Source organism: Ovis aries, chromosome 15 (genome assembly GCF_016772045.2).
Source record: "Ovis aries strain OAR_USU_Benz2616 breed Rambouillet chromosome 15, ARS-UI_Ramb_v3.0, whole genome shotgun sequence".
NCBI classification, from domain to species: domain Eukaryota; kingdom Metazoa; phylum Chordata; class Mammalia; order Artiodactyla; family Bovidae; genus Ovis; species Ovis aries.
Window position 1 is genome coordinate 80,669,833 of NC_056068.1, and position 18,041 is coordinate 80,687,873.

Consider the following 18,041-nt stretch of genomic DNA (forward strand, 5'->3'; position numbering starts at 1 on the left):
GAGAAGGAAATGGCAACCCACTCCAGTGTTCTTGCCTGGAGAATCCCAGGGACAGTGGATCCTGGTGGGCTGCTGTCTGTGGGGTCGCACAGTGTCGGACACGACTGAAGCGACTCAGCAGCAGCAGCGGGGAGATAATGAAGGACGGGAAAGCCTGGCGCACCGCAGTTCTTGGGGGTCGCAAAAAGTCGGACATGACTTAGCAGCTGAACAACAACCAGTGGTAATTCTGTGTTTGGTTTTTTCTTTTTTTTGAGGAGCTGCGAAATGTTTTCCACAATGGCTGCATCCCTTCACATCCCCACCAGCAGTGCGCAGAGTTCCAGTTCCTCTACATTCTGACACTTGTCATTTCCCATTTGTAAAGTTGCTATGATTGTAGGCATTGGAGTGTGTGTGAAGTAGTAGTCTCATTGTGGTTGTGATTTACATTTCACTGATGACTTAGAGTGAGCATCTTTTTGTGTGATTTTTGAGCATTTGTTTGTCTTTGGATAAATATCTGTTCGAGCCCTTTGCCCACTTTTTAATTGGATGGTTTGTCTGTTGTTGTTAAACTGACTTTTTCTTATATTCTGGATATTAGGCTCCTGTAAGATACAGGACTTGCAAATGTTTTCTTCCATTCTGTAGACTTCACGTCTAAGTCATTTAGTGCTAGCTCTTCACACTTAGGTCTCCGATCCATTTTGAGTTAATCTTTGTGTATGGTATAAGGTAAGGGTCCGGCTTCATTCATTGCACGTATATCAATTTGTTGAAGAAGCTATTCTTTCCCCACAAACCTTGTCAAATTATTTGACCATAGGTGTTTGGGTTTTGGGGGCTTTCCCGGTGGTTGGGTAGTAAAGTATCCCCCGCAGTGCAGGAGCCACATTAGATCCATCCCTGTTTGGGAAGACCGCCTGGAGGGGATAAAGCATCCCACTCGGGCGTTCTTGCTGGGACGGTCGCGTGGACAGAGGAGCCTGGTGGGCGACAGTCCGCGTGGTCCCAGAGAGACAGGCCAGAGCAGAGCGCACAGAGAGCCTGGGCGTACACCTGCACTGGCGGCAGGGTGCCGTCAGTGTGGATGCCTACCCTGCTGCCAGTCCCACATGTTGTAGTAAGTTTTGAGATTGGACAGCGTACTCGAGATTCACTTTCAAGGTGGTTTTGACTAAACTAGGCTGCTTGCATTTTCATATGAATTTTAGGATCACATTGTCAATTTCTACAAAAAAGGAAGCTGAAATTTTTGATAGGGATTCTGTTTAATCTGTAGATCTTTTGAGGGAGTCTTGCCATTTTAGCAGTATTTAAGTGTGTGTTTCTGTTTGATTGAACTGTAAGTGTGGAGTGGAATCACCGTCTTAATTCTCCTTTTTGGATTGCTCTTGCTGGTATAGTTTAAGCAGTTAATTTTTGCCTGTTGATCTTGTATTCTGCAACTCTCCTAAACTTTTGTTCCCTTTCATAGTTTTTCTTTGCAGATTCTTTAGAAATAAGGTCGTTTCATTTGCAGATAGATTTAGCTTTACTCTCTCCTGTTTGTGCCTGTTTTCTCTTGCCTAAGACTCTGGCTAAAACTTCTAGTACAGTGTTAAATAGATGAGGAGGCAAAGGGCATCGTTACTTTGTTTCTGATTTGAGGGAAGGAGCTTTTGCCAGTAAGTATCTTAGCTCTGGGGTTTTGATAAATGTCCTTTACCAGGCAGAGGAAGTTCCTATTGTGTGTTCTTATCTTGAAAGTTTGTTGATTTTGTCAAATGCCTTTAAACGACGTCATTTGGGATTGATTTTTGTGTGCTGAACCACCCTGCTGACCCTGGGACCACTCGGTCATCGTTTCAATGAGCTGCCCTGTCTCGACATGCTGCTGAGTTTCGTTTGCAGGAACATTGGTCTGTAGTTTTCTTGTATCTTTGTCTGGCTTTGATATCAGAGTTATGCTGCCCTTATGGAATGAGTTGGGAGGTTCCTTTTAGGCTTTTTTCTTTATCACTGGGAGATTTCTGATTACCAACTCAGTGTCTTCACTTGTTATTAAGTGTGTTCAGATTTTTGGTAGTTCGAGCCTCCTTTTTTTCCCCTCGGTCTAACTAGAGGCTTGTTGATTTTGTTGATCTTTTCAAACAACTAACTTGGTTTCATCTTTTTCTCTGTTGTCCTACTGTTTTCTTAATTATCTCCACTTTTTATTCCTTTGTTTTGCTAGTTTTGGATTTGGCTTGCTTCCCCCGCCCCTTTTTTCTTTAAGGTGTAAACAGTTCAGTTGCTCAGTTGTGTCCCACTCTTTGCTACCCCATGGACTGCAGCCCACCAGGCCTCCCTGTCCATCACCAGCTCCCAGAGTTTACCCAGACCCATGTCCATTGAGTTGGTGATGCCATCCAACTGTCTCATCCTCTGTCATCCCCTTCTCCTCCCGCCTTCAATCTTTCCCAGCATCAGGGTCTTTTCAGATGAGTCAGCTCTTCACATCAGGTGGCGAAAGTATTGGAGTTTCAGCTTCAGCATCAGTCCTTCAATGAACACTCAGGACTGACCTCCTTCAGAATGGACTGGTTGGATCTCCTTGCAGTCCAAGGGCCTCTCGAGTCTTCTCCAACAACACAGTTCAAAAGCATCAATTCTTTGCAGTCAGGTTTCTTTATAGTCCAACTCTCACATCCATACATGACCACTGGAAAAAGCATAGCCTTGACTAGAAAGACTACTGTTGGCAAAGTAACCTCTCTGCTTTTTAATATGCTGTCTAGGGTGGTCATAACTGCTTCCAAGAAGTAAGCGTCTTTTAATTTCATGGCTGCAATCACCATCTGCCATGTTTTTGGAGCCCCCCAAAATAAAGTCAGCCACTGTTTCCCAATCTATTTTAGCATATCTAGAGAGTGCAGCACATTAAAACGATGACCAAGTGGTTCCAGGATCAGGAGGGTGGTTCAGCACACAAAAATCAATCCTAATTGATGTAGTTTAAAAGCATTTGACAAAATCAACAAACTTTCAAGATAACACACAGTAGGAACTTCCTCTGCCTGGTAAAGGACATTTATCAAAACCCCAGAGCTAAGTCATAGGACCAGATGCCATGATCTTTGTTTTCCAAATGTTGAGCTTTAAGCCAACTTTTTCATTCTCCTCTTCCACTTTCATCCAGAGGCTCTTTAGTTCTTCATTTTCTGCCATAAGGATGGTGTCATCTGCATATTTCCTGATTATCTTGGTTTGCTACAATCTTGACTCCAGCTTGTGCTTCCTCCAGCCCAGCGTTTCTCCTGATGTACTCTGCATATAAGTTAAATAAGCAGGCTGACAATATACAGCCTTGACATGTTCCTTTTCCTATTTGGAACCAGTCTGTTGTTCCATGTCCAGTTCTAACTGTTGCTTCCTGACCTGGTGTAAAGTTAGGTTATTGATTAGACATGTGTTGTTGTGTTTGTGTTTTGGCCACTTATGCCACTCTGACTGCTGCTTTTGCTGTAGTCCATGTTTTGTGATATGTTGTGGGCTTTGTTGGGCGGGTGCTATTGCATGCCCCCTGCGATGGAAGTTAAGGGTTGTAACCACTGACCACCAGGGAATTCACTCAGTCTTTTTAAATATCTTAACTGGCCTAATAAATGGTCTTTTCTGGATAATCTTCTGAGTGTACTTGAGAAAATTGTATATTCTGCTGTTTTTGTATATGTTTTTTTTTCCTGTTTTAATTATTTTAAATACTGTTGTGCAGGTCCTCTATTTCCTGTTTGAGTTTCTGAGTAGTCATTTTATCCGTTACTGAAAGTAAGATATTGAAGTCTCTCACTGATTTGAGTAATACCTATTTTCCCCTTCAGATCTGTCGTTTTTACTTCATGTATGACATATGTATAGATTTATAATTCTTACATCGTTTTGACTGACTTCTAATATACACTGTCTCACTTTGTGTTCTCACAGCAGCTTTTGACTTGAAGTCTGTTTTGTCTGATACTTGTAGAGCTGTTTTCTGTTGATTGGATTGTTGGCTCTCAAAAGGTGTTGAGAACCTGTGAATGTAAGATTGTTTGGAAGCAGGGTCATGGAGCTGCTTGTTTGTGTGGATTCGTGTCTCAGAATTGGTGGGGGTGTTTTGCCTTTTGTTTCTCCGAGTATTGTTTCTGCTACAGTTACAGAAAACTAACCAAACTGACCACATGATCAGTCTGACTCAATGAAACTATGAGCCATGCCATGTAAGGCCACCTAACACGGACGGGTTATGGTAGAGAGTTTGACAAAACATGGTCCACTGGTGAAGGGAATGGCAGATCACTTCAGCATCCTACCTTGAGAACCCCATGAACAGCATGAAAAGGGAAAAAATATGACGCTGAAACATGAACTCTCCTGGTTGGTAGGTGCCAGATACACTGCCGGAGAAGAGTGGAGAAAGAGCTCCAGGAAGTGAGGAGACGGAGCCAAAGGGAAAACAGCACCCAGTGGTAGATCTGACTGGTGATGGACGTCAAGTCTGATGCTGTAAAGAATGATATTGCATAGGAACCTGTAATGTGAGGTCCATGAATCAAGGCAAATGGGAAGTGGTCAGCAGGAGATGATGGCGAGAGTAAATGTCGGCATTCTAGGAATCAGTGAACTGAAATGGACTGGAGTGGGGGAAGTTAACTCAGATGACCGTTACATCTACTACTGTGGGCAGGAATCCCTTTGAAGAAATAGAGTAGCCGTCATAGAAAAGGAAAGAGCCCGAAATGCAATACTTAGGTGCAATCTCAAAAACCACAGAATGATCTCTGTTCGTTTCCAAGGCAAATGATTCAGTATCACAGTAATCCAAGTCTATGCTCTGATCAGTAATGCAGAAAAGATGAGGTTGAATGGTTCTGTGATGACCTACAAGACCTTCTAGAACCAACACCAAAAAAAGATGTCCTTTTCATTATAGGGGAGTGGAATGTAAAAGTAGGAAGTCGAGATCCCTGGAGTAACAGGCAAGTTTGGCCTAAGACTATAAAGTGAAACAGGGCAAAGGGTAACAGTTTTGCCAAGAAAATGCCCTGGTCATAGCAAACACCCTCTTCCGACAGCACAAGAGAAGATTCTACACATGGACATCACCAGATGGTCAACATTGAAATCAGATTGATTTTATTCTCTGCAGCTAAAGATGGAGAACCTCCATATAGTCAGCAAAAACAAGACTGGGAGCTGACTATGGCTCAGATCATGAACTCCTTACTGCCAAATTCAGACTTAAATTGAAGAAAGTAGAGAAAACCGCTAGACCATTCAGGTATGACCTAAGTCAAATCCCTCATGATTACACAGTGGAAGTGAGACACAGAGTCAAGGGACTAGACCTGATAGAGTGCCTGAAGGACTGTGGATGGAGGTTTGTGACATTATAAGAGGCGGTGATCAAGACCATCTCCAAGAAAAAGAAATTCAAAAAAGGCAAAATGGTCATCAGAGGAGGCCTTAACAAATAGCTGAGAAAAAAGAGAAACAAAAGGCAAAGAAGAAAAGGAAAGATACACCCATCTGAACACGGAGTTCCAGAGAATAGCAAGGAGAGAGAAGAAAGCCTTCCTCAGTGACCAATGCAAAGAATAGAGGAAAACAACCGAATGGGAAAGACTGGAGAGCTCTTCAAGAAAATTGGAGTTACCAAGGGAACATTTCACGCAAATCTGAGCACAATAAAGGACAGAAATAGTATGGACCTAACAGAAGCAGAAGATATTAAGAAGAGGTGGCAAGAATACACAGAAAAACCATACCAAAAACCATCTTAATGACCCAGACAATCACGATAGTGTGATCACTCACCTAGAGCCAGACATCCTGGAATTCAAAGTCAAATGGGCATCACTGAACAAAGCTAGTGGAGGTGATGGTATTCCAGCTAAGTTACTTAAAATCCTAAAAGATACTGTTAAAGTGTTGCACTCAATATGCCAGAAAATTTGGAAAAACTCAGCAGTGCCCATAGGACTGGAAAAGGTCAATTTCCATTCCAGTGCAGTGTCAAAGAATGTTCAAACTACTGTCCAATTGCGCTCATCTCACACGCTAGTAAAGCTCAAAATTCTCCAAGCAAGGTTTCAGCAGTATGTGAACCAAGAACTTCCAGATGCTCAAGCTGGATTTAGAAAAGACAGAGGAAACAGATCAGATTGCCAGCATCTGCTGGATCATAGAAAAAACAAGAGACTTCCAGAAAAACATCTGCTTTATTGACTACGCCAAAACCTCTGACTGTGTGGATCACAACAAACTGAAGAAAATTCTTAGAGAGATGGGAATTCCAGCCCACCTTACCTGCCTCCTGAGAAATCTGTATGCAGGTCAAGAAGCAAAGGTTAGAACTGGACAGGGAACAATGGACTGGTTCCAAATTGGGAAAGGAGTACCTCAAGGCTGTATATTGTCACCCTGCTTATTTAACTTCCGTGTAGAGTTTAGTTCAGTTCAGTCCCTCAGTCGTGTCCGACTCTTTGCAACCCCATGAATCGCAGCACGCCAGGCCTCCCTGTCCATCACCAACTCCTGGAGTTCACTCAGAACTCATGTCCATCGAGTCGGTGATGCCATCCAGCCATCTCATCCTCTGTCGTCCCCTTCTCCTCCTGCCCCCAATCCCTCCCAGCATCAGTCTTTTCCAGTGAGTCAGCTCTTCGCATGAGATGGCCAAGTACTGGAGTTTCAGCTTTAACATCATTCCTTCCAAAGAAATCCCAGGGCTGATCTCCTTTAGAATGGACTGGTTGGATCTCCTTGCAGTCCAAGGGACTCTCAAGAGTCTTCTCCAACACCACAGTTCAAAAGCATCGATTCTTCGGTGCTCAGCCTTTTTCACAGTCCAACTCTCACATCCGTACATGACCACGGGAAAAATTATAGCCTTGACTAGACGGACCTTAGTTGGCAAAGTAATGCCTCTGCTTTTGAATATGCTATCTAGCTTGGTCATAACTTTTCTTCCAAGGAGTAAGCGTCTTTTAATTTCGTGGCTGCAGTCACCATCTGCAGTGATTTTGGAGCCCCAAATAATAAAGTCTGACACTGTTTGCACTGTTTCCCATCTATTTCCCATGAAGTGATGGGACCGGATGCCATGATCTTCATGTTCTGAATGTTGAGCTTTAAGCCAAATTTTTCACTCTCCTCTTTCACTTTCATCAAGAGGCTTTTTAGTTCCTCTTCACTTTCTGCCATAAGGGTGGTGTCATCTGCATATCTGAGGTGATTGATATTTCTCCCGGCAATCTTGATTCCAGCTTGTGTTTCTTCCAGTCCAGCGTTTCTCATGATGGACTCTGCATAGAAGTTAAATAAGCAGGGTGACAGTATACAGCCTTGACGTACTCCTTTTCCTATTTGGAACCAGTCTGTTGTTCCATGTCCAGTTTTAACTGTTGCTTCCTGGCCTGCATGCAGATTTCTCAAGAGGCAGGTCAGGTGGTCTGGTATTCCCATCTCTTTCAGAATTTTCCACAGTTTGATGTGATCCACAGTCAAAGGCTTTGGCATAGTCAAAGCAGAAATAGATGTTTTTCTGGAATTCTCTTACTTTTTCCATGATCCAGCGGGATGTTGGCAATTTCATCTCTGGTTCCTCTGCCTTTTCTAAAACCAGCTTGAATATCAGGGAGTTCACGGTTCATGTATTGCTGAAGCCTGGCTTGGAGAATTTTGAGCATTACTTTACTAGCGTGTGAGATGAGTGCAATTGTGCGGTAGTTTGAGCATTCTTTGGCATTGCCTTTTTTTGGGATTGGAATGAAAACTGACCTTTTCCAGTCCTGTGGCCACTGCTGAGTTTTCCAAATTTGCTGGCATATTGAGTGCAGCACTTTCACAGCATCATCTTTCAGGACTCCCCCAGCAGGGATTGAACCCACTAATCTGCAGTGGAAGCACTCTGTAGAGTACATTATGTGAAATGCAGGGCTGGAGGAAACCCAAGCTGGAGTCAAGATTGTAGGAAATCAAGATAATCAGGAAATATCAGTAGCCTCAGATATGCAGATGACACTGCCCTTAAGGTAGAAAGGGAAGAGGAACTAAAGAGCCTTGGTGAAAAGTTAAAGAGGAGAGGGAAAAGGCTGGCTTAAAACTCAAAGTTTAAAAATCTAAGACCATGACATCAGGTCCCATTGCTTCATGGTTAATAGTTGGGAAGCAATGGAAACAGTGACAGACTTCATTTTCTTGGGCTCCATAATCACTGCAGATGGTAATTGCAGCCGTGAAATTAAAATTTTGACTCTTACTTCTTGGAAGAAAAGTTATGACCAACCTAGACACCGTATTAAAAAGCAGAAACATTATTTTGCCAGCAAAGGTTCATCTACTCAAAGCTATGGTTTTTCTAGTAAAAGCTATGGTTTTTCCAACAGTCATGTAGGATGTGATAGTTGGACCATAAAGCTGAGTGCCGAAGAATTGATGATTTTGAATTGTGTTGGAGAAGACTCTTGAGAAGCCCTTGGACTGCAAGGAGATCCAACCAGTCTATCCTAAAGGAGATCAGTCCTGAGTGTTCATTGGAAGGACTGATGTTGAAGCTGAAACTCCAGTACTTTGGCCACCTGATGGGAAGAGCTGACTCATTTGAAAAGTCCCTGGTGCTGGGAAAGATTGAGGGCAGGAGGAGAAGGGGATGACAGAGGATGAAATGGTTGGATGGCATCACCAACTCGATGGACATGAGTTTGGGTAAACCCTGGGAGATGGTCATGGACAGGGAGGCCCGGCGTGCTGCGGTCCATGGGGTCACAAGTAGGACACAATTGAGCGACTGAACTGAACAGATTCTTTGTGCTCCCTTCTGTGCTCTCCTTCTGGGACTTTGTTGATTTGTTTTAGTGGTCCGCCACTGATCTCTTAGTCTCTGTTAATTTTTCATTTCTTTCTGTTCTTCAGAGTGGATGCTCTCTCTCAGTTGACCTATCTTAAGTTTTTCCTGTTTCAGAGTGGATGCTCTCAGTTGACCTATCTAAGTTTGCTAATGTGTCTCCTTTCTCAATCTGCTGTTTAATGAAACCATCTAATGAATTTTTCATTTCAGATATTATGCTTTTTAGCCCCAGAATTTGATTCCGTTATATATTTGCTATCTGTTTGTTGGCATATTTTCTATTTGTTGAGCCGTCATCCGATCTCCTTTAGTTTCGTGAGATTTCCTTTAGCTGTCTGAGCATGCTCTTTGTCTTCTGTGGTCTGCCTTGAGGCTCTTTGCTTGTGCTCAGCTTGTGATCTACAGATGTCCTTACGTGGCTTGTGCACCTTGTTTCTTGCTTCGGGGTGTACTTGGTGGTTGAGAACCTGTGACTGTACCGCAGAGTTCTTACAGCGGTGATTCTGGTGCCCGTGGTGTGTGTGCACCTTTCTGATGAGGGACATTTTTGTTGTCGTCACTCTGACAATGTTCTTTTAAAAAATTATGGAGTTTTAGGTGATGTGTGAGTTGCTCAATAAAACAGGCTGCTGTGCTTTATTTGTAAAGATAGCAGTTCTCATCAGATTACCATCATTTGTCCTGTGGATAATACCCACAGTTTGAGAAGCTGTGGGCATATCCTTTCATCATGAAGTAGAGAAGAGCTTTATTGAGTATAGGAGGTTATGGAATAGGTTTCAAGCCCACATTAGTGTAGCTAGTTTGAGTAAAAGAAATAATTTTAATTTTCTCTTTATTATTTAATGTTGCAGTACTTTATAAAGGGTTTTGAGTTCCTCCCTTTGAAGAAATTTTCCTAAAAGCGGTGGTGACCTAGATGTAAAAGTCCTTGATTACTAGCCCGAGACAGGATTTTTAATTTTAGGCCTACTTAAATAATTTTGTGATCTTGAACAAGTTGAAGTTCCCACTGCTATTCATCTCTGCATTTCAAATGAATTTTATTTCATTACTTTAATATGGTCTCATAAAATTTTCAAACCAGTGTACTTAAAACTGAAACAACTGCCAGTCACCACCTTGTTCTGCAGTAAAGGAAGCTAATTTTTCGTATCTTTTTTTAATAAACACTTTCCCTTAAATATGGAAAGTTACATTGTTTCTGCTTTTTATTTTAAACATGCTGCAGTGAGCCTCCACGTGCCAGTTTCTCTTCATAGGGCAGATACTGTGAGGCGGAGTTCCTGGAAGTGCTTTTAGATCTTCCCTGGAAGGCGGCGAGTATTTATGTTTCTTTTAATCTGTACAGAAGTGTTGTGATATATATAGATTGGTATGTAGATAGGTAGATTTATACTATGTATATATACACATGTATAATATTTAGACATATGGATGTGCGTTTTATAAGTGTGATCTTAGTTTTGTAGGATTAATTCCTAGTAGTTGAACTTACTGGGAAAGGTATATGTACTTAAAATTTTGATAGATATTGCCAAATTGTCCATTATAGAAAGGTTTTACTGACCTCCACATGTTAATCTCTATCAAGAGTTTCTGTTTTCCTACAACATTGCCAGTACAGTGTGCTGGCAGGCGTCCCGATTGCTGCCAATGCTCTAAGGGAACACTATCCTGGCACTGTCGGTTTCATTGGAGTCTCTCTTGTTAGGAGTGGATTGAGCTTTGCTGTCATTGTTTTTGTTTGTTCACACGTTTGAAAACCATTTTTACTGAGTTGCTATCTTTCTATTGGGCCGTTAGACTTGGATTATAGTGGAATTTGCCATGCTGAAAACTTTTTATGTTTATAAAGTTGGATGTATCAGTCTTAAGACCTAAAATCCTGTGCTGTTCTTAGAAAGGACTTTTCCATTCTGAGATTATTGAAAGGATCTTCCATGGTCAAAATAGGCTTATTTTTAATATACTAAGTAAAATTGAATAGATACAAAGGAATTCCTCTTGATGGAATTGCTCTTTTGCACTCTTCAGTGCAGTTCAGTCACTCAGTCGTGTCCGACTCTTTGCGACCCCATGAATTGCAGCACGCCAGGCCTCCCTGTCCATCACCATCTCCCGGAGTTCACTCAGACTCACGTCCATCGAGTCCGTGATGCCATCCAGCCGTCTCATCCTCGGTCGTCCCCTTCTCCTCCTGCCCCCAATCCCTCCCAGCGTCAGAGTCTTTTCCAGTGAGTCAACTCTTCGCGTGAGGTGGCCAAAGTACTGGAGTTTCGGCTTCAGCATCATTCCTTCCAAAGAAATCCCAGGGCTGATCTCCTTCAGAATGGACTGGTTGGATTTCCTTGCAGTCCAAGGGACTCTCAAGAGTCTTCTCCAACACCACAGTTCAAAAGCATCATTTCTTCGGCACTCAGCTTTTTTCACAGTCCAACTCTCACATACATACAAGACCACAGGAAAAACCATAGCCTTGACTAGACAGACCTAGTGCAACATTGTTTGATTATTAAATCATCTAGAAGTATGCTTCTTCTTGCTCATGCTTCTGTAGATCTGGTCATCTTTTGGGGACCACTCTCATGTCTTAGATCTAACGATTAAAATATAGAACAAAAGGTTAGATCTTAGGTATATTTCTCTTAGCATTTTATTTTTTAGTATATATATAAACTATAAATATAAAATTGCTGCTTTGCAACCTACAAAGCTGTTTCTTTAGACTGATGACAGTAAGGATAAGTTTTTATCAGATTTTCCCCTCATCTTGCTTCTATTATATCAGTAAAATTATGTCCACAGGTGGTGGGGGGTGGGTGTTATCGTCAGAGATACACAGAAATGACTATCGGTCAACTGTAAACTCTAAAAGAATGATATATGTTTTCCTCTAGATCCCAAGGAAGAGAAAGAGGAGGAAGAGTCTCCCCTAGCTCAGGAACCTCCCGCGGCAGCAGCTCGGCCTAGCCGGGGCTGGCGCGGCAGCAGCCGCACATCCGTCTCTCGGCATCGCGACGCGGAGAACACCCGCAGCTCTCGGTCCAAGACTGGTTCCCTGCAGCTCATCTGCAAGTCAGAGCCAAACACAGATCAGCTTGATTATGGTACAGTGCCAGCAGAGTGTGGTTATTTAATCACCAGTTGCCTATTGATTTTTATGTCATGTTGAACATTTACCAGAACAGCCTGACTTTTAGGGTCACATGTGGTGTTATAGGAAGGATCCTTTTTGATAGTTTACAAAGAATTCTCCATTTGTATAATGACTCTAAACCTAATTTGGTTTGATTCTCTTGGCTGCAGAGAGAAAATATCTATACCTTCATACCAAAAGTTCTGTTTTATACCTTTTCTAGATGCAGAAGAGCATCAGTCTCCAGGTGGCATTAGGTAAGAAACTTTGCAATATTTCATATTTAAACCCTTGGGGACGTAAAGGGGATGAAGACCAGTCAGTCAGATCTCATGACTCAGAGGTTTTCTACTTGAAATAATGGAGTCAGTTGTTTTTAAACTCTTAGTGGCACTGAGCCATCTTTGCCTTGCCTGTATTTAATGAAATGAGAATATGTCTAGGATTTTTGTCTTTTTGGTTCCAGTTATTACTCTTTGGGGGAAAGAGCTAGGTTGCAGTCCAGCTAGATCATTAGAAGGGAAATCCTAGGTAACACTGTGAATCGTTCGCTGTGTCTAAGTAAATTGCTGAATAAAATCAGTCAGGTATGGTTTATAACAGCTAGGATTTCTAATCTCTGTTGGCTTCTTTTTAGCAGTGATGAGGAAGAGGAGGAGGAAGAAGAGATGTTGATCAGTGAAGAAGAAATACCATTTAAAGATGATCCAAGAGATGAGACCTACAAACCCCACTTAGAAAGGCATGTCTCGGGTTTGTTGGTGGAAAATGTTAGGAAAGCATTTTTGCTTTTCTTTCACCTTGTTGCCAAACTAGTGGATATGGACTTAATCTTTAAAGGAGTGGCTCCGCGCTGTCGGCAGGCCTGGCACCACCCTGTCGCTCCCTGCCACAGCGCCCTTCCATCTGCGGGACTCTGTTTGGCTCATATTCAAATTATAATGACATCTGCCTGTTTTAAGATGTCATGAGTTGCCGGAACACTTAGAATATTTTTACTTTTGTTTTTCTTTACATCTATAGTGAGATTTGATTCTAAGGCTTTGTTAGCTTGGGGGTGGGGCTCATCTCACTGGCTTTAAATAGATGTATGGTTACTGTCCATATGACGAATAGTGTCTAGAAACCACATTTCGTATCCCAAGGAGCATAATTTTATAATAAATTAGCGATAACTCTAGGCTTTACCCTTCTCTCACAGATGTTCTTGAAAGAGTCCTTTGCTCGATGCCAGTGTTGAAATGTGTTTATATTTGCAGGGAAACCCCAAAGCCACGGAGAAAATCAGGGAAGGTGAAAGAAGAGAAAGAGAAGAAGGAAATAAAAGTGGAAGTCGAGGTAGAGGTGAAAGAAGAAGAGAATGAAATCAGGGAAGGCGAGGAGCCTCCTAGGAAGTGAGTAGGCAGTTACTCCTGAAAATGGAGGCTTAGCAGATTTCCAGGTCACCAGGGGGAAAAGGGTAGGAGTGTTGACATACACATATTGCTGTCTCAAGCAGCTGACAGTGTGATTGGAAAGACTTTCCTCAGCAGCTTGAAAAGTTTCATTCACGGCAGTACTTAAAGATGTTCCATTGAGTATAGTAGGTCAGTGGCTGTAGGGACGCAGAGAGGGAAGTAAAGAGAGCAAAAAAAAAGTATGGCAAATAAGGCGCATGGTGTAATGACTTTGATCAGGTAAAAGCTCGTGCCTAGCAGTTAGTTCCTGTTGCAGAGATAGCTGTTTTTAAGTGTGTAGGCTTTTTTGTCTGTTACAAGGAGAGTATCCTTTGTATTCTTAGGGCTGTTAGATAATAGGCTAATTTCCTCTACTTTTTCAGTTAACTTTGGTGCGGCCTCATTTATAGGTAAAGTGGCTTCAGAGTGAAGTCTTTGGTTTTGCAGGATTTGTCTTTGGCTTTATGTGTTGTGGGTTATCCGTTGTTTTTGCCACCAGCTGTTCGATCTTGAGTGTATGTCCTCAGTTAATCTTTAACGTATAGGCTTCAGTCTGGACTATGTGGACAGTTAAGCTGTTCTTTAATTACAGGAGAGGAAGAAGGCGGAAAGATGACAAAAGCCCACGATTACCCAAAAGGAGGTGAGTGAGTTATAGTCCTGCAGGGTTGTGCCTTCTTGCTGGCACTGGGCCCTTCACTCATACGGTAAGCCCTTAGGATTATCCTGTGGGAATGACTAGTTAAGAGTTTCACAGAAGCAGCTTCATTGGTGTCCTTGATGCAGAGCTACTATGCTTTAACTTCCATTGCAGGATCTTAAAGTTTCTAAAAAATTTAACACTTCTTTGCCTTTGGTGGAGTTACTGGTTTATTTTGTGCTCTTTTTAAAAAATTAAACATTTGGTAGTTTCTGATTACTTCTAACATAAATTCTGTGCAAGATTTTAATTCTTTGTACTATAGAACAGCTATCCCCTATAGTGCAGTCGGAGTGAGAGGCCAGTGTGCATACTGCCTCCCTGCTGTTGCTGACTTTTCCCTTCTGTGCTGTCACTAGAAAGAAGCCCCCCATCCAGTACGTGCGCTGTGAGATGGAAGGCTGCGGGACCGTCCTTGCTCACCCGCGCTACCTGCAGGTCAGTGGGGCTGTTCCAGAGGAGGCGGACTCGCAAGGCGCTTCCCGTTACTAGTTCCCATGCTCACTGAGACTTTCTGGTTTGTGGACTGGTGCAGGCTTCATCATTACTGTGCAGTGTCAACAACAGTCATTTAAAACATCAAATGACTTCAGTTGGGCTTTTGTTGTTGTTTTAAGTGATTGAGAACCTGAACGTAAATGTTTCCTTGGAATCTTGGGGTATTCCAGTGTTTCTCATGGTGTAACTGCGCCTGATACAATAGATGATTGTGTGATAACACACCAAGACACAGTTAAACAGGTTCTGTTTTTAGTGTCTATTATTAAAGAATAAGGCTAACAACTAAAATGTAAGATTTCTTGATTACTATTTTGAATAAATTTTTAGTTTGAGGTTTTTATTTTAAGTGAGTTTTTTTAATGAATAAGGATACAGCTTGTATTTAGGTCTGGCAGAAGACAGGAAATATTAATTACTAAAGCTAAAGAAGTGTTTGATCTTGAGTAGCAAGTGTGACATACGACCAGGGCCTTGCTCCCTGCTTCTGCTCCTGCTCTAATGATGGCTGTGGCTCTCTGGCCATGTGCCATTCGCTGCACATGGCGCTGTGCAGTACCCGACTTCTGTTCCCACAACACTGACGTGGTTGTCGTCACCTCCTTCCACACGTGGGGACTGGAGCTCGCGGTGTTGGCAGTGTGTCTTCTGCGGTCGCAAGCGAGTGAGCGCCAGAGCCAGGCACTGAAGCGCTCTATGACGGTGCTCCCTGTTCACGGATAGAGGACTTGGTTTTCCTTCAATACTTTTGACTTTGCAAAGGAATGAGCTAAGCTTTCTGGAAGCCGTTATTTTTCTCTCTCTCTTCACTTTGTTTTACTGTTTCAGCACCACATTAAATACCAGCATTTGCTGAAGAAGAAATATGTATGTCCCCATCCCTCCTGTGGACGACTCTTCAGGCTCCAGAAGCAGCTTCTCCGACATGCCAAACATCATACAGGTACTTTCTTAGAAATGCCCTGTTAAGTGTGTAGATTGGTGACAATATTTTTTCTAACCTATCCATCCAGCATTACCAGGTTTGTTTATAGTACTCTTTGTTTTACAGCCAATAAACGAGAAGCTGGGCAGCATTAGGGAACTCGCCAGTGGTTACATAGCTAGTTTTTAGCAAAAAATAATAATAATAATTTTGGGGGTGGTTTCTAATTCTGCTTCAGTTAGATAGATACTTGTAGTAACTGCCTGGACTGAAAATGAGGAGTATGTAGGGAAAGCCCTAATGGTAAGGAGGCTTGCTTATAGTTCATATTGCCTACTAACAATCTCCCAAGACTTCTGCTGCTATTGGAATCACAAAGGCTAGCTATTGAATCCACACGCGACCTCCTGTGAGGCGTCCCGAGTGGCTCAGTGGTGAAGAGTGCACCTGCCAGTGCAGGAGGCACAGGAGACGTGGGTTCAGTTTCTGGGTCAGGAAGGTCCCCTGGAGGAGGCGTTGGCAACCCATCCCAGTGCTCTTGTCCTGGAAAATCTTAGGGACAGAGGAGCCTGGCAGACTACAGTCTGTGCGGTCGTGAGGAGTTGGACGCTGCTGAGCAACTGCGCGCACATGCAGCCTCCTACAGGAGCTGTTGGCTGGAAAAGAGGAATTGAGTGCCTTTGTGACGCATGTTGTCAAAGGCGTTCAGACAGCGTTCACTTTCAGCCACTCGACAGTTCGGTGCAGTGCAGCTGATAGGAACAGATTGGGCTGGGTAAGCTTAGTGATGATTCCAGCAACGCTGCGTCATTATAAGGAGGAAACGGGGCGGCGTGTGCGGTGCTGGCTACTGCACAGAGCCGGGCACCTGGTGGGCCCAGCACTGGGGTGTAACCTGAGGTCTCCATGCTCCACAGGCTGCAGGCCTTGCCTCCTGCTCTGCCTCTTCAGTGAGGATACCATCCCCACTGTTTCTCTAAAGGAGCGGCTGTTCCTCTGCCCTTCTCCCTGTTAAACTGTTTCGTTCATAGAAAATAATTTCTGACAGCCAGTTTAGACTACTTTAGCTAGAATTTATAAGCCGACTATGACAGACACTGTTTTAGAAATTAAATCCTTTCCAAATATTTGTATGTAGTTAATACCATTTTATGATGTCAGTGTTGGAGAATTTTACTCTTCCAAATGAGTGTGAATTGGCTTCCTTTGAAAATATAATTTCCTTAAGTATGTGAAACGCTCCACATGGGTTCGTCATGCTCCCGTGGAGCTGGGAACGTGGCCCAGACCTGAGAGATGGTAAGCTCTGTCCCTGGGTTGGGAGTGTGCGTTCCAGACCCTACTGTTCATGAGGAATGCAGACGGACAGACCTGGCGTCCTGAGCCCCTGCTAGAGGTGGCGCACCCCAGGCCCCGCCTCGACCTGCTGAGTCCACCTCTGCATCCCCTGGAGCCCCAGGTGCCGCCTCCGTGCGTTCAGGTGGGAGAGACGTGGCTCTTCTCCCACAGTCACTTTTAGAACTGTTTGGGATGGAGGGTAGGATTACATTGGATGTTGTTTGCCTCTTGTGTTTTCACTGTGACTGCTTCTGGTCATTTTAAGTGAAAGGCGTACAAAGAGTGTAGTGGCCATTTGTCCAGCAAGTAGACGTTGGGCGTCTGTTTGTCCACTTTATCCCCAACCAGTTGATAAAGAAGAAAATAAGTCCAGTGCTCCTTGCCCCGTAGGATTTTTTGAGAGAAGTTTAAATTGTTTATCTTGGGTAACATTTTTTTTTAAAAATCTGAAACAGAAGATATGAGTACCACTTTGAGTATGGATCCGTTTTCTTTACGTAATGTCAAATTCTTTCTTTAATGCTGTTGTTGAACGCCAGCTTCTTTGTAGGTAACCATTCAGCTCTCACAATCTGTGAAAAAGCTGTTTTAAGAATAAAAGCTGTGAGAAATATAATTGTTTACTTGCTAAGCAGTTTATCCTGCATGTGACTTACTGGTAAAACTGAGATTAGGATTCACATTCTCATATTTCTCTCTAGCTGTGTTTTTTATTTTTGTTACTGTAAACACATTCTTATGTTAACGAATGGCTAGACTGAAAAAAAAAAAGATGAAAATGATACTTTTCTTTTTTGAGTGTGCTGTGCAGTCTGTGTGGGATTTCAGTTGCCCCACCAGGAACTGCACTTGGCCAAGACATTAACCCACTGGATTGCCAGGGAATCCCCTCCCGCCGTCTGTTTTTAAGTTTCGTTTATCCAGGGTGCTGATGCTCCATGTTGCCTTGACTCTGAATGCACCTGCCTGATTGTCTGCTTGCTTTTTGTAAGCTAGGAACAAATACGTAAGAGGGATTCCAAATGGAGCAGTAACTAATCACATTGTTTTTCTCAGACCAGAGAGATTACATCTGCGAATACTGTGCTCGAGCCTTCAAGAGCTCCCACAACCTGGCGGTGCACCGGATGATCCACACGGGCGAGAAGCCGCTCCAGTGAGTACTCGCCCCG

The 18,041-nt window shown here is 43.0% G+C and overlaps 1 protein-coding gene across 12 annotated transcripts in view; it reads left to right on the forward strand.

Annotated features, from left to right (window-relative positions):
• ZFP91 (ZFP91 zinc finger protein, atypical E3 ubiquitin ligase) overlaps positions 1–18,041 on the forward strand; it is a 38,170-nt gene that overhangs the window by 15,014 nt on the left and 5,115 nt on the right. For 10 of the 12 annotated variants that reach the window (XM_027979808.3, XM_060400142.1, XM_060400143.1 and 7 more), the window contains 8 exons: positions 11,734–11,943; positions 12,196–12,229; positions 12,610–12,714; positions 13,232–13,366; positions 14,001–14,051; positions 14,468–14,546; positions 15,435–15,549; positions 17,926–18,025. In XM_027979808.3, coding sequence (XP_027835609.1) covers positions 11,734–11,943; positions 12,196–12,229; positions 12,610–12,714; positions 13,232–13,366; positions 14,001–14,051; positions 14,468–14,546; positions 15,435–15,549; positions 17,926–18,025 — 829 coding nt within the window. The remainder of the gene's footprint in view (positions 1–11,733; positions 11,944–12,195; positions 12,230–12,609; positions 12,715–13,231; positions 13,367–14,000; positions 14,052–14,467; positions 14,547–15,434; positions 15,550–17,925; positions 18,026–18,041) is intronic. The other 2 variants (XM_027979809.3, XM_042233584.2) reach the window with 2 other exon arrangements.